Here is a 25,214-nt window from a genome sequence, read left to right as displayed (position 1 = left end):
ATGCTGTGCCAGCTACAAGCAAAGCTACTTGGGGGCCGGGTTTTTTTTCCTGGGAGTTTGACAGCTCAGAGACCAACTGTATCAGTGGGATCAGGAGACAGGAAATAACTTACTGAGATACCGTCACCCTCCTGGCAGCAAGGACCCAAGAAGAGATTAGAGGTATCTCATGACCTAATCTGCACCCACCTTTTTAATCAGATAATGTAGGGATCACATTGTGTTTGGTCCTCATGATTTGTGTGCTTGGTTATCCTATAGAAGGGGAAAGAGAGTAGCTGGTGATGACAGTGATATAAGGAGCAAGACAGAAGCAGGAGCTAACTGCTGAAGTTGGAATGTGTCCACTGAGAAATGGATGGTAGTCACAAAAGTGATAATTATAGAGTTGACAGGGTGAGGGTTCTGAGAGGCAGTTGGAGCAAGAAAAATACACCTGGGAGTCAGGGCAGCAGTTGAGTTTATTATAGGACTAGAATGTGCAAAATTGTTTCCTCTAACAAATTCTGCTATATCTTTTGAGTATTTTTCTTCTTTAAAAGACAGGTAAGGACACTCTCAATTATAAACCGGAATCTACTTTCTACTCCCCATTTCTTGTTGTTTCATTTTAAAGCATTTTTATACTTTTAAATTCCTTTTAATTTTCATTGTTTAAAATATTAACTAGACACTCTGTATAAAGGGTTCTGATCCCAAAGGACCAGTCACATACCAAGGTCAATGTATAACTCAGATCTTGCCCAATAATTATGCTGTTGCCAATTCTTTAGTATCTAATGTTTAAGGGTTTATTGAAAGGAAGAAAGAGAAATGCTTTACCTGGGTGCTTTATAGATATCACACATGCTCCAATGGTGTTCACTAGTCCACAACATCACCAGTCTATACATGGGAGCTGCTTACTCTCCCTGTCACATCAGATCTCTGGACAGGAGTCAGTGATGATGTCCCTTAAATATTCAGCATTACCGTAAACCAGGACTGTCCCCCATAATGTGACATTACATAACCTAGTTTAATTTTAAAATTGTGTATGTTTGAAGCTAGAGCTCATAAGAAGGGTCAAATGGACAGCCCTTGAGAATGAAGCCATGTTTAGCCATGGACGGTTTGTGTACACTGCAGCTTGGAATGAGCCTCCTCGCTCAGGTAGACAAACTCAAGCTAGATGACCTCAAGCTGATATTAAACTAGAAGATTTACTGAGCTGGGGCAAGTTCCGGTTTGTCTGCCCCCTGTGCTCCCCAGCCAGAGTGAGGAATACAGCAAACTGTGCACTTTCCCCTCACTCCCTGATGAAGGGGAATAGCCAGAAATGTTCCCTTATGAAGTGGAGGGAGGATTCAGCCCCCCTGCCTTCCCTAAAAGGTGCATGGGGGGTTGAGGGGCTCAAGGCTTGGGCAGTCCTGGCGGAGTGGGTCCCCACCCTAGCCAACCCATTTCACCTGCCTGGTGAGTCTGTCTCTTTTCTTTATGGTTTTATGAGACGCAATCCTATTCCAGGCCCATCCCATTGTCCTGACACAACCAAACCCTGACCTTGCTTTAAGTTATGATAAGAGGAAGCTGCATATTGAATTTGGCTGTCTTAGCTCTTAACGTTTAGGCGGGATTCTTGAACAAACTCTCTCAAATATATAATAGATAAAAATATGAATGTAACACCTTGGATAGCAGCTCAGGCTCTCAAGTGCACCTGACCCCCTGGGTCAGAACTGGGGTGGCTAGCCTGAGTCTACACTGGAGCAGGGACATCTACATGCTATTTTTAGTGCACATCTAGCATGAATCCATCCACCTGGGCGGGGAGGCATGCTGCCAGCAGCAGCATAAACATACTCTGATAGGACAGAGCACTGACAGCTGCAGTAAAAACTCCATATCACTGCAGTGTGCCTTTCCCTGGCATAGATGGTACCCCCAATGCCAGTGTTCAAAAATCATGAGATTGGCTTAAAAACTGTGATTTCTTGGTTATATTTGGGTCACGTTTTCCAACTTTTCTCTGCAGTTACAAGGAGTGGAAACTTACTTTTTTGCTAAATGAAATCTGATACTCTCACATAACCGTCATCCGAAAGTGCAGGAGATGGAGCTCCCAGTGAAACCCCAGTTAGCATGAGAGAGATAAAATTGCACGGGCTGGTGCCCTTGGGATAGAGAGACACAGATGTGAAGAACAGAGATAGCTGACGCACATATTATATAAAATGGAAGTTAGGAAATGCTGAAGCCAAAGGGTTAAATCCTGGCCCCAAAGAAATCAAAGGAGTTTTGCCAAAGTCAGGGTTGCCATCATGTTATCTAGATCAGTTCTGCACAACCACGTTCAACCACAATACAGTTTGTACTGTAGACCAGCTGCTACCAGGCAGGGGCAGATGAGAGTGCTGCGGGGCCCCGGGCAGCAAAATTTCACGGGGCCCATCCTTTGACACAGCGCATGCGCAGGGCCTCGGGAAGCGCGGGGCCCAAGGCAGCCGCCCCGCTCACCCTGCCCTAAATCTGCCGCTGCTACCAGGAGCACATTCAGGAGGGGAGAATGTTTCTTCCTCTGTGGCTTGCTGAATCCTGGACAGCTGTGCTGAGACTTCAGGGTTGCCAAGTAAGCCTGTTGCGATAGTGACATGCAAGCTTGTCCATTGGGAACAGAATGACTGGTCCCATCCTGCAATTGGCTTTGTGTGGGCAGACATCTGTGCCTGCATGGGCTGCCAGAGGCTTCAGGGAAACCTAGTGGGCCTGTTCAGGGAAACCTAGTGACCAGGACCAGGGCCTAAAATTAATAAACTCTTAATTTTATGTATTCATCTGTTGCTAGAAGAAAACATGAAGAAGAAAACATAGTGGCACCCAAAGCAGTACTCTAAGGGGTATATACAGTACTGACAAATTATTGGTTTTATTTATTGCCTTTATAATAAAGCATTAATAATAGTATTTATTATTTGTGTCATCTAGATGTTCCAACCAGGATTGGGACCCCATAGTGCTAGGCTCTAGATCAGGGCTACTCAACTTTGGAAGCCCCAGGGGCCACAATGATATTCACAGCACATGCCAAGGGCTGCAACTTAAATGCAAATATATATGCAAATATCTTTTCACACTGACGTGCTTAAATACAAAGATTAAGGCAAGACTGCACAACACACAGTCCCCATTTAAGCCAGTTCTGCTGATATTAATAAAAGGCAATATTTACCCAATTTGCACCCATATGACAGCACTTTTAATGAGCAACGACAGTCCAGGAATTTAACTACTAAAACACATATCAACAGAAGACCATTATATTGACTCGCCGTTGTGGAGCATGTTTCCAGTGGAGACCATGTTCGAAGGATCCCACCTGTGGGTTGCATGTTGAGCCCTACGTAAACCCAAACCACACCATGGGCCCAGTGCCAGACTAAGTCATACTTGTGCCCTGGGCAGTGGGCATGCGGCGCATGCGGCACCTGATTGACATGGTAAGGGGTGCCACGATCCCGCCCCTGGACACCAACCTATGGGGGGCACCTGATGGAAGTGGTAAGGGGCGCACGGCTTCAATCAGGTGCCCCCCATAGGTTGGCACCCCGGGCAGCTGCCTGGCTAGCCCCCCCTTTACTCTGGCCCTGCGTGGACCCCCCCCCCCAAAAAAAAGGGACGCGGACCACAGGCGACCCACGGGCCACCTATTTAGTAGCCCTATTCTAGACATACAAATAGTAAGCAGTACCATTCTGCTCTGAAGAATTTAGAACCTACGTCGATGTGGTTGGGCGCAGAAGTAGCGGCACAGAGAAGTGACTGAGTTGCCCTGGGTCATACAAAGGGCCATGGTAGAGCTGGGAATATCTGGGCTTCAGACTTTTGGACCACTGCTCTAGCCATTGAGGAACACTCTATCTCACTAAAACATTTTGTATTTACATATTGCCTTCCATCCGGAAAGCTCAGTGTTTTGCAAGCAATTAAGTTGCATAACAGATGAATCAATGTTTTAATTTGTTTAATATGCTCAAATATTTATCAGGTAGGAAAGGGAACTAGTTCTAGTTTAATATGTATTTGGTATAATATAACTGAATTATCATTACATGCACAACACTAAATTAATTTAACATTAAGGTGGTGATTTTACATATATCATATAAAAAAGAAGTTAAAAAATGCCAAAGCCAAAGGGTTAAATCCTGTCCCCAATTAAATCAATAGGAGTTTTGCCATTGACTTCAATGGAGCCAGGCTTTCACCTAAAGTTACATCAGCAACATGAACTTGGCTGCTTTGTATGTATGTTGTACCTTCTAATTTGATTTTTTTCCTCATTCAATATGCAGCATACTCTGGTGCTGAATATGTCATAAAATATATAGAGACTTTAAAGTATAGGTTGTGCAACACGGATAAACTGATGTTGCTGTATGAACCTTCAGCTAAATTCTGTCCTGCTTTATTATTATTTTACCTAACTGAAGTTAGTGAAGTTGCAAGATGTATAATATCCTGATCCACTAATAGGATTAATTAAATCCTTAAATTAAGTGCTTTGCTGAACAAGGGCAGACTATGGCTTAAGCTCTTTCTTTTTCTGATGTTCTGATTTTAATTTTTAAATCTGGATGTTGCTTTGCCTTCAACAGGGTTCTTTGTTGTGTTTTTGCATATAATTTTTTTTAAGAGGCGGAAAAAGAAAATGACACCTGATAATATTGGTGCCATTTAAATTGGCCTCAGCCTTTGAAGCTTACATTTCCTGTAGGGCGATGGGAATGTGGGCGGGGTGAGTTCCAAACTTCACTGCTGTTGCTGTTTGCTGGTAGATAATTTGTTTATGTAAGGCTGGTAATCCATTCAGAAGCACATCTCTTTCCATTGTGGATCTGATCCTGCAGCTCATTCACACAGAGAACATCTCTTGGCTTCAGTGGGAATCCTGGGCATGTAAATGCCTCAGCATTAGTCCCTATCCTGACAATTTTGTAGCAGAAAAAACTTAAACAACGAATAGTCTAGCAGAGTGTTTCTCAACCAGTGGTACGAGTACCCTTAGGGGTACTCAAGAAAAGTCGGGGGGTACATCAACACAACTGAAATTTGGAGAAAATTGAATTTTTGTTTTAAGTTTTACATCGTTTTATTATTTTTGTACTTTTTACACCCAAAAATTTCATCACCCGCCCAGCTACGATGAAGTTGTTTAAACAAACCTGTTGCAATGGGTAGAAAAAAATTGTGTGTGTCTGAAAACTATTGGTACTGGTGGGTACATGTATATATATTTTTTTAAAGGGGTACTTTATAAAAAAAAAAGGTTGAGAAGCACTGGTCTAGCAGCACCTTAAAGACTAACAAAACATGTAGATGGTATCACGAGACCATCTACATGTTTTGTTAGTCTTTAAGGTGCTGCTAGACAATTTGTTGTTTAAGTTTTTCCAGTTACAGACTTACTTGGCTATCCCTCTGAAAATTTTGTAGCAGTGGGAAAAGACAGAAACTATTTTTTAAATGAAAGCTTTGAATCAAAAGAATATTGCAGAGGGCAGCAAAAATTGTCAAAACCCTGAAATCATGGACTCTGCAATTTTTTGTGCCAGCAGTTTTCTTCTGTTCCTGGTTTTAAGACTGTTTTTGGAGGATTGTGCTGTACATTTTTCAGTGAAACATTTTATATCCTTCCTTGTGCAAATTATCTCAGCCGCAGTAGCAGTCTCTATGCCAGTCAGGCTGTTGAGAGGTAGTGTATTATAATGTCATAAAAAGGGGTAACACTTCAGTGGGCATAGCAAAAAATCTTAATAGATTCCCACTGAACGTGTTCAAAAGGGGCCTTTTTAATTTTCCTGCAAATTTTTCCCCCCAAACTTGGTCATATACTCACACCTCAGTGAGTATTTCTTGACAAGTTTTAATGTTCAGTGGTTATTTAAGTCCTCTGCATGGAGGAAAGAGTGTGGCAATAATTTCTAAACCACTTTTTTCCCTCTGCTGTGGAACTCAAACACAACTGAAGGAATTTTGCTCAGACTTGTGTTTTTTAAAAAAACAACACTTTTTGAACAAAGACCAATTTTTGAAACATTCATTCCAAAATAAGATTTCCAGAATGATCTGAGCATATGAAAACAAAGGTACGGCCACCGCTATTTTTTTGCCTTCAAGTCAATGGCCACTTCCCACAAAAATGCTATAAATGTTGCCTACTTCACAGTGAAGTTGTGAGACTTAATTAATATCAGTACAGTGTTTGGGGAGATACTTCCTACTAGTCTCTAGACACCTAAATTGCTTGAGTGATTTTTACTACACCGTATTCTATTTTGTGGTCATCTTTTAAGGCCTAGTCCAGGTGTGTGTTTTTATTTCTGCTAACCATTGCCTGGCACAGCCTGGGGGCCCATCTCTGCCCTGTTACACAGACATAACTCCCACTGAAATTAATGGGGGTTACATCTCTGGAATTGGGGGTGGAATTTGACCATAAAAAGAAAAACAAATACTGTGCACTGGAAAGTATTGTTTGCTAGAAGCAACATGTTGAAACGCACCTGATTCCTTTACACGATACCAGAATAAGCCAGCTGATTCAGAATCTGTGTTTTTCTACTAGAGTGTGACATATGCTCTGTGTATAATATTGTTTTTAGTAACAGCTAAAGCTAGCATTGACAGCCTTCAAATTGATGAGGACACCTGTCTCTGAACTTTTAATATACACTGAATAGGGTTCCATATTCTCTATTAAGAAAGTGAATGTTTAAAAACATGTTTGATGAGGTACATACCATACAGCAATGAAGTCTACACTCATGGGCAGGGAGAGTGATTTGTACAGAATGAGGTGACCAAATGCTGGTTTTAAAAAAATGTGTGAGTCTAGAATCACATGGGAGTCTGGGAGGTTGTTTTTCTGGTTTTTGTTTTGCTTTTCCAGTGGTGGTGGAAAGCCCTTTACCTCTTTTAAAGACAATATCACATGTTTTGTAAAAGCAGGTTGTTGCTCCAGTCTCTGTGGCCAGAATTTCCCTGAACACGTATTCAAGCTGTTCTGTGTCCCTTTTGGTTGCTATCTTTGGCTCGTCAATGGCTGGATTTCAGTGTTACTGAAGTTAATGAAGGCAGAGCACTTTGAGAGGGGACAAAGATAGTGGTTCTCAAACTTTTTGGCCCTTGGCCTACCCCACTCAACTCAGACCTTTCCATGGACCACCAGCCAACCATCCATGATGAAAAAATGCCTTCACTTCTCTCTAAATATGTTGAAAACGAAATGATTCATATTAGGCTACTGGAGCATAAAAACGTAAATACGCAGCTATAACATAAAGGGGCACCTATAGCCAGTAAGAAAGGAAATATTAATCAAAATCATTAAACAGATTAAACACTTTAATTTTATCATGTTAGTTTAACAAACTTAATTTTAAATAAAGTAAAATTTTACTTTATGTCCAAAACATAAGGTTTATATAAGAATGGCCATGCCGGGTCCATTTAGCCCATTATCCTGTCTTCCAACAGTGGCCAGTACCAGATGCCCTAGAGGGAGTGAACAGAACAGGTAATCCTTATGTGATCCCTCTCCTGTCACCCATTTCCAGCCTCTAACAAAGGCTACGGATACCATTCCTACCCATCCTGGCTCATAGACATTGGTGAACCTAATCTCCATGAATTTATCTACTTCTTTTTTTGAACCCTGTTAAAGTCCTGGTCTTCACAACATCCTCTGGCAAGGAGTTCCACAGGTTGACTGTGCGCTGCATGAAGAAAAACTTCCTTTTGTTTGTTTTAAACCTGCTACCTATTAATTTTATTTGGTGACCTCTACTTCTTATGTTATGGAAACAAGTAAATAACTTTTCCCTATTCACTTTTTCCATACCAGTCATGATTTTATAGACCTTTCCTCTTTTCTAAGATGAAAAGTCCCAGTCTTTTTAATATCACTTCATCTGGGACCCGTGCCAAACCCCTAATCATTTTTGTTGCCCTTTTCTGAACCTTTTCCAATGCCAATGTATCTCTTTTGAGATGAGGCAACCACACCTGTATGCAGTATTCAAGATGTGGGTATACCATGGATTTATATGGAGGCAATAAAATATTCTCTGTCTTATTCTCTGTTACTTTTTTAATGATTCCTAACATGCTGTTTGATTTTTTGACTGCTGCTGCACATTGAGAAGATTTTTTACATAAAACTATCCACACTGAATCTCTCTTGAGTAGTTATAGTAAATTAGTCCTCATCATTTTGTGTATATATAGTTGGGATTATTTTTTCCAATGTGCATTACTTTACATTTATCAACATTACATTTTATTTGCCATTTTGTTGCCCAGTCACTTAGTTTGGTGAGATATTTTTGAAGCTTTTCACAGTCTGCTTTGGTCTTAACTATCTTGAGCAGTTTAGTATCATTTGCAAATTTTTCCACCTCACAGTTTACCCCTTTCCCCAGATCATTTATAAATAGGTTAAATAGAATTGGTCCCAGTACGGACCCCTGGGGGACACCACTAGTTACCCCTCTCCATTCTGAAAACTTACCATTTATTCCTACCCTTTGTTTTGTGTCTTTTAACCAGTTATCGATCAATGAAAGGGACCTTCCCTCTCATCTCATGACAACTTACTTTATTTAAGAGCCTTTGGTGAGGGACCTGTCAAAGGCTTTCTGGAAATCTAAGTACACTATATCCACTTGATCCCCCTTGTCCCCATGTTTGTTGACCCCCTCAAAGAACTCTACTAGAGTAGTAAGGCATGATTTCCCTTTACAGAAACCATTTTGATGTTTCCCCCAACCAATTCTGTTCCTCTGTGTCTGACAAATGTATTCTTTATTATAGTTTCAACTAATTTGCCCGGTACTGATGTTAGACTTACCCATCTGAAATTGCCTCGATCATCTCCAGAGCCCTTTTTAAATATTGGTGTTACATTAGCTATCTTCCAGTCATTAGGTACAGAAGCTGATTTAAAGGCTAGGTTACAAACCACAGTTAATTGTTCCACAATTTCCCATTTGAGTTTTCAGAACCCTTGGGTGAATACCATCTGGTTCTGGAGACTTGTTACTGTTAAATTTATCAATTTGTTCCAAAACTTCCTCTAGTGACACCTCAATCTGGGACAATTCCTCAGATTTGTCACTTAGAAAGAATGGCTCAGATTTGGGAATCACCCTAACCTCTTCAACCCTGAAGACCAAAGCAAATAATTCATTTAGTTTTTCTGCAATGAACTTATTGTCTTTGAGGGCTCCTTTAGCATCTTGATCATTTAGTGGCCCTACTGGATGTTTAGCCAGCTTCCTGCTTCTGATGTACTTAAAAACCTTTTTGCTATTGTTTTTTTTACTTTTTGGCTAGCTGTTCTTCATACTCCTTTTTGGCTTTCTTTATTATATTTTTACACTTAATTTGACAGAGTTTATGTTCCTTTCTATTTTCCTCACTAGGATTTAACTTCCACTTCTTTTGGTGGGAGGTAGGAAGGAGGAAGAGGGGAGTGAGGGTTCCAGGTCTGGGTGGAAGATATGGTGCAGAAGAGGTCTGGCTGGAAGATTTTCAGGAGCAGCTGAGGGTGGGGGGGACTGGGCAGGAGGGTGTTGTGTGAGTGGGATGGGGGTGGAAGGTCTGGGCAGAAGGCAGGGTGCAGGAAGGGGCTGTGGCTGGGTGGGTGTGGGCAGGAGGTACAGTGCAGGTGGAGGTGCGAGTTCTGGAAAGTAGGGAGGGTGCAGGATCAGGGTGGAGGTGCGGGGTCTTGGTGGGAGGGGATGTGTGTAAAGGCAATGAGGATGCAGGGTCTGAACATGAGGGAGATGGGGAGCGCACTGCCCCCCACTTCATCACCCCTCTCCACTGCTCCTGTTGGCACCATTGTGGCCAGTGAGAGCAACGGGGAAAGCCTCCAAAGGAATGGTTTCCTGTGCTTCCATTTCCCCAGCCAGAGAGAGGGGGAAAGGCAGTGCCCACTAGGCTCGGGGCTCCCCTATGTGCAGCAGGAGGCCGACTCTGGCACTCCAACCGTGCACAGGCAGAGGGTCATGGGGCTGGAATGTCCGTTCAGGCTTCCTGTTGCGAGGGAGTGGGAACCCTGAGCCCGCAGCCCACCCGCAAGATGGTCACAGACCACTAGTGGTTCGTGGACCACACTTTAAGAACCACTGGCTTAAACTGATCTTTGTGCTATTGGAATTTTGCACTGGAATTTGGACTTAAATAGCCTTCACCATAATTTACACAGCCCTGAGTTTATGGCAAGTTCCAGGGGTGACTGTGATTGCTCTGACCATGCCCTCCACAGCAGGACTTGTAAGGGGTCAGTATAGGGTTATTTATGGTAACTGAAGTGCCTTCCCCAGAAGAATTCTCCCCTCGGCTCTTGTGGGTTTGTCTGCAGCCCATGTGCCTCACCACAACATATACACTTCCACAGCAGATGAGCTACTGTAAGGGCCAACTAATGTGAAGCTGAAAATGAATAATGAATACAAGCCTGTATTGTCACTTTTTCAGACGGGTAGTTGTGTTAGTCTGCAACTTTAAAAACCCTAAAAAATAACAAATGGTAGCACCTTAGAGACTGTCTCCCTCGATAGTATCATGAGCTTTCATGGGCATAACCCACTTCTTCAGATGAGTGGAGCAAAAGGCACAAAAAGTATTTTGGGGTTTCTGTGCCTTTTGCTCCACTCATCAGAAGAAGTGGGTTGTGCCCATGAAAGCTCATGATACTATTCTTTTTTTTTAGTCTCTAAGGGTATGTCTACACTAGAAAGTTAGTTCGAACTAACGGACGTTAGTTCGAACTAACTTTCCTATGCGCTACACTAGCGCTCCGCTAGTTCGAATTTGAATCGAACTAGCGGAGCGCTTAGTTCGAACTAGGTAAACCTCATTTTACGAGGACTAACGCCTAGTTCGAACTAGCTAGTTCGAACTAAGGGCTGTGTAGCCCTTTAGTTCGAACTAGTGGGAGGCTAGCCCTCCCCAGGTTTCCCTGGTGGCCACTCTGGCCAACACCAGGGAAACTCTATGCCCCCCTCCCGGCCCCGGACCCCTTAAAGGGGCACGGGCTGGCTACGGTGCCCGTGCCAGGTGCAAGCCTGCCAGCACCCAGCTAGCAGACCCTGCACCTGGCACGGCACAGAGCCACCCACCCGATGCCCCCCAGCCCACCCCCTCTTGCCGGGACCAGGCTGGCGGCTCCCGGGAGCTTGCCCTGGACCGCAAGAGGCGGGCATCTTCCTGACTAGTGCGGACATCGTGGACCTTGTCCACGATCTCCGCACTAGGCACAGGAAAGTGGCCGTCTAGGGCAGGAGAGCTGCCAGCCTGGCCACCCAGGAGCAGGTGTGCATGAAAATCAAGGGGGTCCACTGAGACCCCCGACACTGAGCCCTGAGCTTACAATGGCCGTCCTGGGTCAGACCAAAGGTCCATCTAGCCCAGTAGCCTGTCTGCCCACAGCGGCCAACCCTAGGGACCCTGGAGGGGATGGACCGAAGACAATGACCAAGCCATTTGTCTCGTGCCATCCCTCTCCAGCCTTCCACAAACTTTGGGCAGGGACACCACTCCTACCCTCTGGCTAATAGGACTCCATGGACCCAACCTCCATGACTTGATCTCACTTTCCTTTAAACTCTGTTCTAGTTCCAGCCTTCACAGCCTCCTGCAGCAAGGAGTTCCACAGGTTAACTATTTGCTTTGTCAAGAACAACTTTCTCTTACTAGTTTCAAGCCTGCTACCCATTCCTTTCCTTTGGTGTCCTCTAGTCCTTCTTTATGGGAACTCATGAAGAACTTTTCTGAATGCACCCTCTCCACCCAACCCCTGCTTTTACAGACCTCTATCCTGTCCCCCCTCCGTCTCCTCTTTTCTAAGCTGAACAGTCCCAGTCTCTGTAGCCTCTCTTCATCTGGGACCTGTTCCCAACCCCTGATCATGTTAGTTGCCCTCCCCTCTCCCAGCCTTTCTCTTCCCCTCTCCCACCTCCTTTTCCCAGTCTCCCCCAGTTTTTTTCAATAAAGACAGAGTCAATGTTGGAAGAAACGTTATCTTTATTTTGTACATCAAGAAGAAGGGGGGCTAGGGAAGGGCAAGTGGAAGGAGGTGAGGGAGGAATGGGGTACGAGCCCCCGATGGGGAGGACTGGGCTGGCTCTGCGGGCTTCTGGGGGTGGAAGCTCTCCTGCAGCCCCCCAATTACTCCCTCTCCCCAGATGGCAGCCTGCGGCAAGTGCAGCCGGGCTGATGGCCGAGTGGTGTGATGTGCCCAGTGTGGGCACTCAGGGCACTCCAAGCCAGAACTTCTTTGCAAGCGGGGCACCCCTTAGAACTGTGTGTCCGGGGTGGGGGTCGGGACCCTTTAAGCGCAGCCCTCGGCTAGCCTGAGACAGTATCTCCATGCTCTAAGTCCTCCTTTTATGCCCTGCCGGCACTGCTTCCGGCCATCATTAAGCCCTGTTCAGAGTCCACTCAATGTGGACTTACTAGTTCGAACTAGCAAAACGCTAGTTCGAACTAGTTTTTAGTTCTAGATGCGTTAGTTCGAACTAGCTTAGTTCGAATTAACTAATTCGAACTAAGTTAGTTCGAACTAGCGCTGTAGTGTAGACGTACCCTAAAGGTATATCCACATTACAGAGAAGATTGAAGCTGCCGCTGTTGATTTTCCACGTTCGAATTAGCTGTCTAGTTAAGACAGCTAATTTGAAGTGAGAGGGACACTCCAGTCGATGCTGGTAACCCTGCTTTCACAAGGAGTAAGGGAAATTAAAGGAAGTGTGTTCTTCCTTCGACTTCCTGCAGTGAAGACGGCGCCAAAAGCTAAGTTTTTAGCTACTTCGACTTCAGATATGCAATTAACAAAGCTGAAGTTGCATAGCTTAATTCGACTTTGTCCCATAGTGTAGGCATACCCTAAGGGTGCCACAGGACCTATGACTTTCTGTTCATGCATGATAATTACACTGGAAAGCAAAATGAGTTTGCCATGTCCTTTTGTTTGAAAACAACCTGGGGAGCAGTAAACTGGGTTTGAGGAGGAAAAATAAAACTGACAATTTTAGTAGTCATCACATTTTTTTCCTTTTCAGGTGATCTGGTGTCTAGAGCAATGCATCACCTCCAGCCACTCAACTCAAAGCAACATGCCAACGGCACGCCAATGCACCACAAGCAGGGATCACTATACTGGGAGCCTGAGGCTTTGTACACGCTCTGTTATTTTATGCATTGTCCACAGATGGAATGGGAAAACCCTAATGTGGAGCCTTCAAAAGTTACACTGCAGATTGAAAGGTAAGATCTGATTTGCAATATTTTAATACATTTATGAAAAATATTTTATTAATAAATCAGCATTGCTGGCTAATTGATTATTACAGGCGATGCAAAATATATTTCAGTGCAGTCTGGTTTGGTTAGGATCACCTTGAAATAAATTTCTCATGCAATGAAGTGCTCCACTGCTAACCCAGTATATATCAAAAGTGACACCCAGTGGCTACATTCAGCAAATTGGTTCCAGATGTGTATTTTGTAGAGACTTCCTTTTTCTTTCTTTGTCTCTTGGCTGTTCTGTGTTTTGGAAAGGAAAATTAGAGGTTCTATTTCTAACTTAACAGGTTTGGGTTTAAATGTGTTTTTCTACAAATTAATGGGATTCGACAACTGTAATTTGGGAAGTGGAGAATGAATAGGATATTGTGTATATGAAGGACAGGCTTTTAAACATATTGTGCAACAGCAATACTGATGCACGGGCATGACTCATACTTACATTCAGGAGTAGCTTTGGGGCTTCCATTCTTCAGGCTGGTGGGTGACGCATGATTTTTGCAGGGGGTGGAGATGTTGGCCATATTACACTTTAATATAGCTTTTGATAAACTAGAAGAAATAAAAGTAGAAAGAGACTGGCAGGCTAGATGTCAACTCAGTCCTAAGAAGATGGGGAGAAGGAAACACTGCTAGATCAGCAGTTAAGAACACTAGATCAGCAGTTAAGAAAAAAAAATATTATCTGTTATCTATTACCCAGGAGCCAAGAAGTTCTGAGTTGTAAGTCCCAGCTCTGACTCCTTTTGTAGCCTTAGGCAAATCATGAAACTTCTTCACCTAAGGTTCTTCATCTGTGCCTACCTCATAACAGTCACTTGAGGATTAATTAATGTTTGTAAGTGCCCAAAGGTGTAAATTATCAACATTTGCTTAACTTCTGTAGTGCTCATCATCATGCCAGCTAAGGCAAAGTTTAAAGCTGGCCTCCACAATTTGCATTCCAAAGTATGTATATGCACAGCTCTCGTTTGTGTGCGCGCGCGTACACACGCACACATGCACACACACACACACACACACACACACTTCCACATCTAACTAATTGATTTGGACATAAAATATGGAGCTTGCACACAGAAGACTAAATTTGAAAATTTGACCCAAAACGGGAAAGGAGGTGGAATACACTGGCCTGACTGAAACTATTTTATATTCATTTATAGAAAATTGCATAAGGTGAAATTCTGACCCTACTGATGTCACTGGGAGTTCTGCCACTGATTTTAGTGGAACCAGCATTTCAACCACAGTACCCTGAGGAATCCTTCCTTGGTGGTTCTTCTTGACTATGCAAAAAATTGAAACAGGGACCCCGTGTTGCCAACTTATTAGCTATTATTATGAGCCTTAAGATTTTTGGTATTTTTCTCACATCCCCAGCTCCTGAAATCCATGAGAATCCCAATTTTAATTTCCAGTATAAAGCAAAATTAAATTTATAACACTCATGGTTATAGAGAAGAATTGGTAGATGTCACCCCCCAGGTGCTTAAAAAATCAGAAAAAAACAACCCCATGCTTATTATTTTTTAAATTTCAGGATTTTTCAGCCAATCTTATGATTTTTGAAGGTCCGTGGAGGGTGTTGTCATGTATTTTGAAAGCTTCGGGTTAGCCATGCTTCATGGAAAGTTATTATAGTGAACAAAGTTAAAGAATCTCCCTATCACTCAAAAAGGTCCTGATTCTGTACTGTGGGGTGTGGTATGGTGTGTGTTTGGGGGTTTTTTTAGATGAATTATGTAATACCATTGACTTCTCTAGGAGTACCAAATGTGAATTTGAGCTACAGGATCAGGCTCCAGTTTTGCAAGATATCTGAGGACTTCTCAATGTTACATGCAAAAGGACAGAAATGTTTGAATGTTTTCTCTTTTAAAATTTGTTTTTGTGTTTTCTTTCCCTTTTCTAAGATGGTCTGTTATCTATATTATATTTTTTAGCAGTTCAAGTTAGTATTACATAAAACCTAAAGCAATCATGGTTTTTTAATACTCTGTCAAACTATATCTTTCTCTTGCAAGACCTATTTAGCAGCTGTGGTTAGAGCCAGAGTTAAGTACTCTGTGTTATTGCCAGAAGCTCATGGTTAATTTTGGAAAGAGCAGAGATTCCTTCTATTGCCGAATCAAACATGCTTTAGTAGTTAGTACCAGAAAACGCAAGTGGAAGTGAGACAGAGTAAAACATATGCCTAAATATTTTGCACTGAAATGTGTTGTACAATATACTGTATATAACCATCTTGTGAAGAGATTAGTTAAACTGACTTCTATTTAGTACTTTGAAAAGCTTCTCTTTTAATTTCCCACTGAAGAATACGAGTGGTATTCCTACTTGCGGAGTCATTTGTTTATGACTGATGACTTATCTCTAGCATGTTCAGTTTTCATTATGCGTTTTTCTGACTTCTGAGGAAATGGGGTTGTTAAAACATGAGATTTTTGTATTTAGCATTTCTAAACCTTGTGCTTTAATTTATCTAGGTTCCAGATTCCTTCTCCTTCTAATGCTGTTCAATTGCTTTTATGTAGGCAAACAAAAAGAAGAAAAAGGAAGGGCTAGATTTTCTACCTCTTCTCTGATCCCTTTGTTACCACTCTGGGAACTGAGTACATCTGGGCATGGGAACGTTTCTCTGGCATGGTGGAGTCCTCAGGTGTCATGAAGCCACTGCCACTCTCTTTCCATGCCAACGTAAGGAGTGCAGAGAGGGACAGGAAGAAGATGTGGCCAGAATGCACTGTGCTCTAGCCACACTCCACTTATGAGTGACCTCTTGGAAGCTGGTTGATTGCTCAGTTTAGAGAAGCTCCTCGGCTTCTGTAAAATACACTGTTATTGGCACCGAAACTCCTAGGTACTCAGGGAGCTATAGCTGATTCCCTGGTAGTTCTTCCTGCTCTCTCTGCTGCAGAAGCAGGAAGAGCCGCTGCAGCTTCCTGAGTCCCTAGAGCAGGAGTGGGGAACCCCAGGCCCGGGGGCCGGATGCAGCCCCCAGCTTGCCTGGATCTGGGACCCGAGACTCAATTCCCCTTCCCCCCCACCAACATTGGTGAGCCTGCGCTGGCATTCCAGTCCCTACACTGCTCCCCTGTGGGGCTGGAGTACACATCATCTACTAGGCCCCTGCCCTAGAGGTTTTAGTGCCAATACCTGCTGCAGAAGCTGCATGTAGCAGAGAATCTGGCCTGTAGTCTTTATTATTTATTTGTGTTGCTGTAACTGCAGCCACACTGGGCAAACTGCTGCAGAAACACAGACCAAAATGATGGTGCCTTCCCCAGAGATCTTTCAGTATGGATATGTAGGACCAGATTTAATCTTTGAATAAATCTGGCCCATTTATTTATGGAGTATTTCTCTGTATTCAGCTATTTTTAATGAAGTGAATGAAGATGAGTGCACTATACTTATCTTAATAGGCTGCTAGGGGGCTGCGCTCTGTATGCGCACCAACCACCCTCTCTCTGGTTGCTTTTGCCTGTTAATTTTGCACTGATTATATAGAAAAGTGAACAAAGCTGAATAGAAAAAAATGTTAATTGGTCTGTTGCTCACGTTCTACAAGTTACAGACAGATCTCAGTTTCGCAGTTGGTTCTCGTTGAAGCATAAGAAAGCAAGACGCTGAGACTCTACTTTCAAGGAGGCTGATGATGTCGTTCTGTCATGCGACAGGAAAAACTTTTATATATAGAGAGAGATAATAACTAAAGGGGGGGGAAGAGTGTTGGCAACTATCAGAAGTTTATTAGGCGTCTCCTGATATTTAGTGCGTTTTTTTCGTAAAACTCCATCTTTTAGAGTCGAGGATTATATGAGAATCCCAGCATTTATTAATTTTTTGAAAAGCAAGTATCTAGTATTCACGTGTGCAGAAAAAAGCTGGAAAATGTGATTCGAGTGTATCCGAAGGGCTCAAAAAAAGAGATTAATAAATAGACATCCACATTTGTTATCTTTCAGTCTTACGACTTTTAAGCCAACCTCATGATTTTTTGAATGCTTGAAAAAAATTTGCAATATTAAGTAATTTAATCATCTTATTGGTTGCTTGGTACTACACAGGAGTTGTCATCTTGGTCTTGAATGGTCTGTGCAATAAAGCTATAAAAAGTGGTTCATGTGCCCAATTATGCAATTTTTGCTGGAACAGCTTATATTTTATTGGGATTGCCTTTATTGTATGTTAAACGTGAGAATACAATCCAACTACTTTGGCCATCCTCTCACAGAAGGCTCTGTTCTACACAGTTCTACCCCTCTCTCCCCCCTGCTCTTATTTCATCCTATTCTCCCTATTGATGCCTATGCTATATCCAACTTACCCCTCCTGTCTGAGTCCCAGTCTCAGTTTCACATTTTTATTTCATGATAAGCCTGTGTGTGTCATGGTGGAACCCTTCACAGAAAACCATCCTTCTCTGATGAACCCATGATGAATTTGAAGGCAGAGGGAGTGAATGAAATTAACCCCATCCTGAGAACTGCTACAGAGCTGATACACTGCATGTGTCCTAATTTATGTATGGGCTGAAGTGGGACTTGACTAATGCATAAGCCTTGTATCAGCCTTCTGCATATTTTCATGCTCAGTTAAATGCTATCTCTACATTCAGATCCCTCCTAGAAGTATGTCCTTTGCAAGGCCTTCAAATGACAAAAAGTCATATATGTAATGTATGTATAATTAAAATAATCACTCTATACATTGCATATAATAATGAAAAGCAATGGATGGCTAGTCTGCCCGTCAGTGTACACATATCAGTCATGGTCTAGCTGTTTATTTAGAAGTAGATTATACCTGGTCCTACATGGCCTTTCTGGGGGAAAAGGCCCTTTGCACCCTGTGCATTGATGGAGTGGACTTGCCTAGGTCATGGTTTCAGGCAGCTGTGGAGGAGAGCAGGCTTTTCATGTCAAGCAAGTGAGCAGTGGATGGGCAATGCTATGACTCGGTGCCTGCCACCTTGGGTTCTGTCACCCTTCTGCCAGCTCTTAAGTGTGATTTAAGTGGTGCAGAGGATGTAGGCCAGATTTTCTGGTTCTCTAAGGCAACTTTGTGCTTTCCCTGCACCTTTGAAATAAGGGAGAGAAGGGGTGTGCTGGAGCACTCCATGGTGCGACATGGGTGGGATAAGAAGGGAGAGGAGGAGGCCTGTGAGAATGGCACTCCTTTATGCCCAATCCGGCACTGGTATAGATTGGGGATATTTCTCTGCAGCCCTAACTTGAGTTGGTGCTGGGTGTCTGTGAATCAGCCTGCAGCTCCCCCTCCTCTCTGTCCTGTCGAAGTTTGGATGGAATGGAGAATCAAACCCCTTTTGCTGACCCTCTGCACATGGGTGAACTGAGTAGTACTTTACAAGCATTTCCATTAAAAGCAAGGACAATACTGGTGGAGTGAGGACGGCAGAATCAGTCCCTTTGTAATTTAATCACATTTGTGTTGGTATGAGTTGTCCTCTATGAAACCTGTTTTATTGTTTTATTGTTCCTCCCATAGATGCTTGTTGATTATTTTGATGAATTTGTTCCATTATTTTACCAGGGATTAAAGATAGATGAACAAAAGATGCCTCATTGGGAATTTCTTTCTTTGTCTGTCTCTCTGTGTCTGTCTGTCTTTCAACCTGGGAGGCCATGGAATCTGTATTCACAGAGTGTGCAATGTTTCTTTTTCCTAAATAGTCCGTTACCCACTTTTTATCCACAGCTTTATTGACAAGGTTCTCATAGTCTACAGAATTTCTTTACTCATTAACAACTCATTGAAAAAGGCAGATGAGTAGCTCTTTCATTTTAGAACCATCATTTAATTGTATTCACCAGCTTATAGTGCTTCCTTTCTAGTATTTCTTCTGTCCTTGTTCTGCGGCCAAGCATTAACTCATTGTACTGTTTGGCTGCCTTTGTGTTTTCCTTCCAAGCCTTAATTGACTTGCTAGATCCTTGTTTGGTTCTAGTCCCGTTTTCAGTACAGAATCTTATTTTGTCTTTGAGCATTGAGGAGTCCATTACAAAGTTTAGTTTATTGCAATTTACCTTCCTTCCATTCATACTGGAACTGTTGTTTGTGGTGCAGTGGTTTGGGCAACATACATCAAAATCATTCTCAATCTGAATAGTATCCCCACCTTGTCTACACACAAGTTGTATTGCTTTAAGCTATTCTGATAAAGTCCCTCAGCTAGTGTGGAATAAGAATGAAATGAACACCTTTATGCTGATACAGTTGCATCTGCAGTAGGGGTTGTACAGATATAACTATTTTGGTTTAAAAAAAAAAGATGTGCCCCAACAGAAGTTGTGATACTGGTCCAAAATGTTTTGGTGGACCAAGCCTGAGTAAAGGCCAAGAATAGTGGAGCAAATTATCCGGCTCATAGATAAATCTACTATATATTTGAAAGAGCTTGTTTGTCTCCAAGCAAGTGAGCAAATCTGTCCATCTGCCCTGATCCCCCTCTTCATACTCCAAACCTGACTCCAGCACATCCCCCCCGACTCAGCCCCCTGCCTTAAGCCCCTCTTCACCTCCCCAACCTGACTTCTGCAACCCTACACCCTCAGACACTTGCCCTGAGTCTCTACTCACCCCCAAACCCTGACTCCTGCACCCTCTTCACACACAAACACACACAACCAGCTTCCTGTCCTCCTGCACCCTCCCCCCACCGCCCCCCCCCCCCACACACACCCAGATTCCTGTCCTCAACCCCCCACCTCCTCAGCCCTGAAGGACCTGAGCAATGCCTGGTAAATCTTCTAGTAACAAACTATGAGAAATTTATTTAACTAAAAAAAGTCAGATGGTGAAATCCTGGCCCTATTGAAAACTCCAGCTGACTTCAGTCGAGCTACAGTTTCATCCAGGGACTAGAAAAAGAAAGTCCTAAATTCAGCTTTTATGTCTCTCTTTATCTTTCCACCCTAAACACCAAGCTTCCATTTTTTAATGTCTTCACAAGTAATGGTATTGGCAGCTGCCAACTGTATGCTAGATTGCACATGTTATGGAAAATATCTTAGGCAGTGTTTATAGCTCAGCTGTCAGATAGTATATCCTTGCTGAGCTTGTGCTGTACTCTAAATCTAATTTATCAAGCTAGACTTAAGCTGTCCTTGTGATTGCTCTATTTTTTAAAATGCAGAAAACTCTATTAATGCAATATTAACAGACATAGCACATAATGCAGAACATTCAAAGTTCTACTCCCTAAAGCAACTGTAACTCTGGTTTCTTTCAGTGTATTTATATCTCTGTACAATGCTAATTTTTATGCCAAAATATCTATGCAATGTATCAGAGTTACACTTCCTATAAGAACCATTTCTTTGGCTCTTTTTTGCTTTTAAAATCTCAACATGCATTAATGTAGACTTTTAACATTTCATCTGTGTTTTTAAAACAAGAAGGTAAAAGAGGGATTCCATAGTCTAATATTGACACGTGCCCCATATACCCGTGTAGACAGGAGTATTGAAATCTCAGTATGTTAAAAACATAAGCCAAATTCTCTCCTCCGACAGTTCCAACTGTAGTCAATTCCGTGACACTGGTCTGCATAAGTAAAAGGAGGATTCATCTTTTAAATAAAAATACTATGCTGTGTGTAGAGAATATGCATTCAAACATTTTAACGTAGATTATTCTTAACGAGGGCTCTGGTTACTGGAATCTACCACTTAGCATAGACTTATGTGTCAGAGTGGACCCATATGTCATTAACATAATTGATACAAATATCCATGGCTATGTCTAGACTGCAAGCCTCTTTCGAAAGAGGCTTTTTCGAAAGATACTTTCGAAAAAGAGTGTCTAGACTACAACCCGTACTTTCGAAAAAACAAGCCACTTTTTCGAAAGAGAGCACCCAGGCAGTCGAAAGTGCTCTTTCGAAAAGAGGCATTCTTCCTCGTAAAACAAGGTTTTCCGTGGTTGAAAAAACTGCCGCGTTCTTTCGATTTACTTTCGAAAGAACGTGGCGGCAGTGTAGACGCAGGGGAAGTTTTTTCAAAAAAAGGCCCCTTTTTTTGAAAAAACCCTGTAGTCTAGACACACTCCATATGATTGGATCCCAGTCTGGAATCAGGACCCATATGTCAAAAATACTGTGCTCCGTGAAGACTAGGGTCATTGTAACTGAAGATATAAATATGAAACATTTTGAACACAAAAAGGCATCTGAAAATATATTAATAATTGGAAGAACATTTTTTCCTTGCTCTGGTAACTTTAACAATGGTCCATTAGCGTATTATCAAATTTTCTAACTTTAAATGAACCTTTTGAGTTGAGAACAATGTGAAAGATTTCAATTAAAAGAACACTTTGAAAAGAAAGGAGGAAACGTTATCTCCATAAGAATCAAGGCTTAAAATGAAAGTGGCTTCTCATTCATGACTTTAGACTTACTGGCTCAAGACTGTAATCAAAAATAACTTTTCTGTTAATAGCATAGGTAGAAAATTTATTTCTTAATTATGATCTTCTTTCCAATTCTCTGGGTAACTATTTTGATTGCTTTGTTCTTTTAACTAAGTAAAAGTACTTAGATTCTGCCACCCATACTCCTATTGAGCTTATGCCACACATGTTCCCCTTTGCAAAAACTAGTCATATCTTTGCTGAATGTAGACCGTCCTCTAATTAAACCTCAGGGTAGCCCTAGAAAGTAAGTAAATACATATTACTGACCCCGTTTTACAGTTTGTGAATCTAAAGCAGGTATGTAATTAGCTCCAGGTCACAATGGGAAACATGTCTGAGCTGAGATTAAAATTTGTGAATTTCTTGTTCCGTGCCTTGTACAAACCACTATCTCAGCCCTTTCTCTAATAATTTGTTTAATAATCATCTTTTCATATATGTAACTAGAAGATTTACTAAGTGTTGCTCAGGTCCTTAACTCAAATAATGTTTGTGTTTCATTTAAATCATTGCCTGGGCTGGGGGACGGACAGACAGACAGAGACAGACAGACACACACACAAACAGACAAACTCTCTCAAATATATAATAAATTAGCTGTCCCTTTCTTCACTCCTGCCCCCTACTTCCTCAATGGGGTTATAGCTCTCCCAATTCCTATCTCTGGACCCTTGCTGTCCCCCTGTGGTCATTATACAGTATAATTGTTCCTGTTAGTGCAGCCCTCCCTTTCCATTTGATGAGAAACAATCACATTCCAGGCACATCCTATTGTCCTGGCACAACCCAACCTCTACCTTGCTTTAAGTTATGAGAAGAGGGAGCTGCATACCACATTTTGTGGTACTAGCTCTTACCGTTTAGGAGAAGTTCTTGAACTAACAGACACTCACTCTCTCACATATATAGGTAATAATGTAATAGCTGCATGTTTGAAGCTTTTAAATATAACCCTGTAAATACAAAGATTTAAAGATACTTATAGCTTCATTTTTTCTTTAAAAACTGAGTTTTAGACCCATATAAAATAATGAAATATCATATTATACATTAGAATACACATTTGTCATTCTCCTCTAGCTATCCATTTTGCCTGCTTGTATGTTGTTTATACTGCCACTGCTAACATTAACCAAAAAAGAAAGCCTGAGACCACATATAAATCAGAAGGGAGTTTTAAAACTCTGAGTGTGCTTGGAAACAGTGAGGCAAGAACACTGTACATCTTGATAGACTGTTAGCTTTTAGGAGCATCTTCAAGGGAAATTGCATATTGTAAGGAAAAGGGATTTGTTACAACATCGTACATAGCTAACATAACATTCATTCTCTCTCACACACATCATCTGCATCACCATGCCACTTTTGAAAAAGTAACATCCATTTTGAATCAAACAAAATGTTGTGTTCAACCCAGAACCAAATGTCTTTTTCCGTCTGTAACAACATGGCGAATTTCATATGAATTCATGAAGTGTTTCTGTCAACCTGAATCTGCATTTTTTGGGTGATTTTTTTTATTTGCCATTTTCTAGCACTGTCTCTCTACAGGTGAGCGGGGACAAGGGGGCGGGTAAAATATATGGGGAAAGGAATGTTTCATGCTGGCTTGGCATTGGCCCCAGATTCGAGGATGAATCTGGAACATTTGCAGTGCCCTCGTGAACAGATAAGGTGATGCCTCGTAGTTGAACCTGACTTGGGCAGCTCATTGAATTTTAGAGCGATAACGCAGGGTGTAAATTGGCATGAGGAGGGCAACAGATCAGCACCTGTCAACCTGAAATTCTCCAGTGGATCCTCTTACAAAGCTACTCCCCTGTTGTACTGTTGGGAAGATGGGTGGCCAGTCACCTTCAGAGCAGCCCAGGTTGTATTATGTTTCTTAGGCAATCTCAGCTAGGTCAGAGGGGGATGATGTTTGTCTTCATTGTCCTCTCCTCACACAGTGGAAGACTGAGCACTCTCCACACCTTGTAAATGAATGGGAGCAGTGAACTAGAAATGTCTATGCATCTCTTCCTTCCCTCCCCCAGCAGCACACACAGGAGAGGGAGCATCTGCACATGGAACTCCCCCTCCGCATCCAGGTCTGAAGGCACAATCTACTTTTCATCACTTAGGCCTCAGGTCAGGAAAACAAATGCTTACATCCATCTCTGTTCAGGACAGTCCCTGAGCACATTGACTTGGTTGGGACATAAGCCCAAGCTCAAAATGAAGAGCTGTTCTGAATAGTGACTCAGTCCTGAAATGGGATCTAATGCCAAAGAGCCCAGAATCTGATCCTGATTGAAGACAATGATCTTGCTCTAGATATTGCCTACTGTGTAATCAGAATCTGGTCCAAAATATTAATTCTTTTGCTATAACAATAACTTAATTATACACTTCAAAAAGAATAGCCCAGGTGACTAAGTGTGATGCCTGCTTGCTCTTGAATACAGAGGCAAAATAATGCAGCAGTCAATTTCTCTTTCTCATAGTCTTCTTTTCCATAGCAAAGATAAACCAGTTGCTTTTAATAGTACAATACCTGAGCATAATTGTATTTCTTTCATAGTGATTAGGAAACGTCATGTTATATGGAAAATGCAGTCTACAAGATAATTTCGTGTTCCTCATTGTCCCTCAGTACATAATTGTTCCACGTTGTCCCTCAAAAAACAAATCCTGATGACTCTTGAAATATGCCATGTTGTGTGTTCCCTTCATGAAAAATAATGAATAAATTCTTCATCTCTGTATATGTAGGGGAACTGCAAACAAAATGTTCTGCCAACTTCCATAAAATACTGTTGCTGCTCTCTTTAGGCTTTTACTCTATGAAATAGCCAATGCTCATTTTAGTTTTATTTCTTCATAAAAAGTTTCAAAATGTAAGAACAAGAAAGAGTGTAAAATATTATAGTAGTATGGCTAAGATGCCTGTAAACCCTGTTGCCTGTTCATAAATATAATGGGACAGGTTCTTTGCTGGCTGTCATGTTTTTGAATTGCAGCAGAGAGGGGCAGTAAGAAGGCCAGTTACAGGCTCAATTGCATGAACAACTCTGCTGCCATTTAGAGTAAGTTTAAAGTCCCATTTAAACAGTACTACCCTGCCCTCTTTGTGTCTTATGATTTGCACCAGAAAATTAGGTAAATGCAAATGGCCATTTCTATGACTCAGCTTATTTTTCCCCATCTTGCTTGTAGCTTAAAATGTAGTTTCCTATTAATTATTTCCTTTGTAGAATGTTTTGGATGTAATTATGTTGGTGTCTGCAACCCATGCTGAGCATTTTTATGCAGCCATTGCAATTTACAAGCTTTCAATGCTGTGCACCAATTTCTGTAGCTCTTCTCTCTGATAAACTGGCCTCCTTTTATTGTTTTTTCTTTGATGACACAATCTCTTTGCTCATAATGGTGCTGAGAAT

The 25,214-nt window shown here is 42.0% G+C and overlaps 1 protein-coding gene across 3 annotated transcripts in view; it reads left to right on the top strand.

The window, feature by feature from the left end:
- ABTB3 (ankyrin repeat and BTB domain containing 3) overlaps positions 1–25,214 on the top strand; it is a 288,887-nt gene that overhangs the window by 183,991 nt on the left and 79,682 nt on the right. For all 3 annotated transcript variants that reach the window (XM_075938314.2, XM_075938306.2, XM_089781594.1), the window contains exon 3: positions 13,107–13,311. In XM_075938314.2, coding sequence (XP_075794429.1) covers positions 13,107–13,311 — 205 coding nt within the window. The remainder of the gene's footprint in view (positions 1–13,106; positions 13,312–25,214) is intronic.

This window comes from Pelodiscus sinensis, chromosome 1, assembly GCF_052426305.1.
Source record: "Pelodiscus sinensis isolate ZL-2025 chromosome 1, ASM5242630v1, whole genome shotgun sequence".
Classification (NCBI taxonomy): Eukaryota; Metazoa; Chordata; order Testudines; family Trionychidae; genus Pelodiscus; species Pelodiscus sinensis.
Note: the sequence above shows the minus strand (reverse complement) of the source record. Positions and strands in the feature narration are given on the sequence as shown.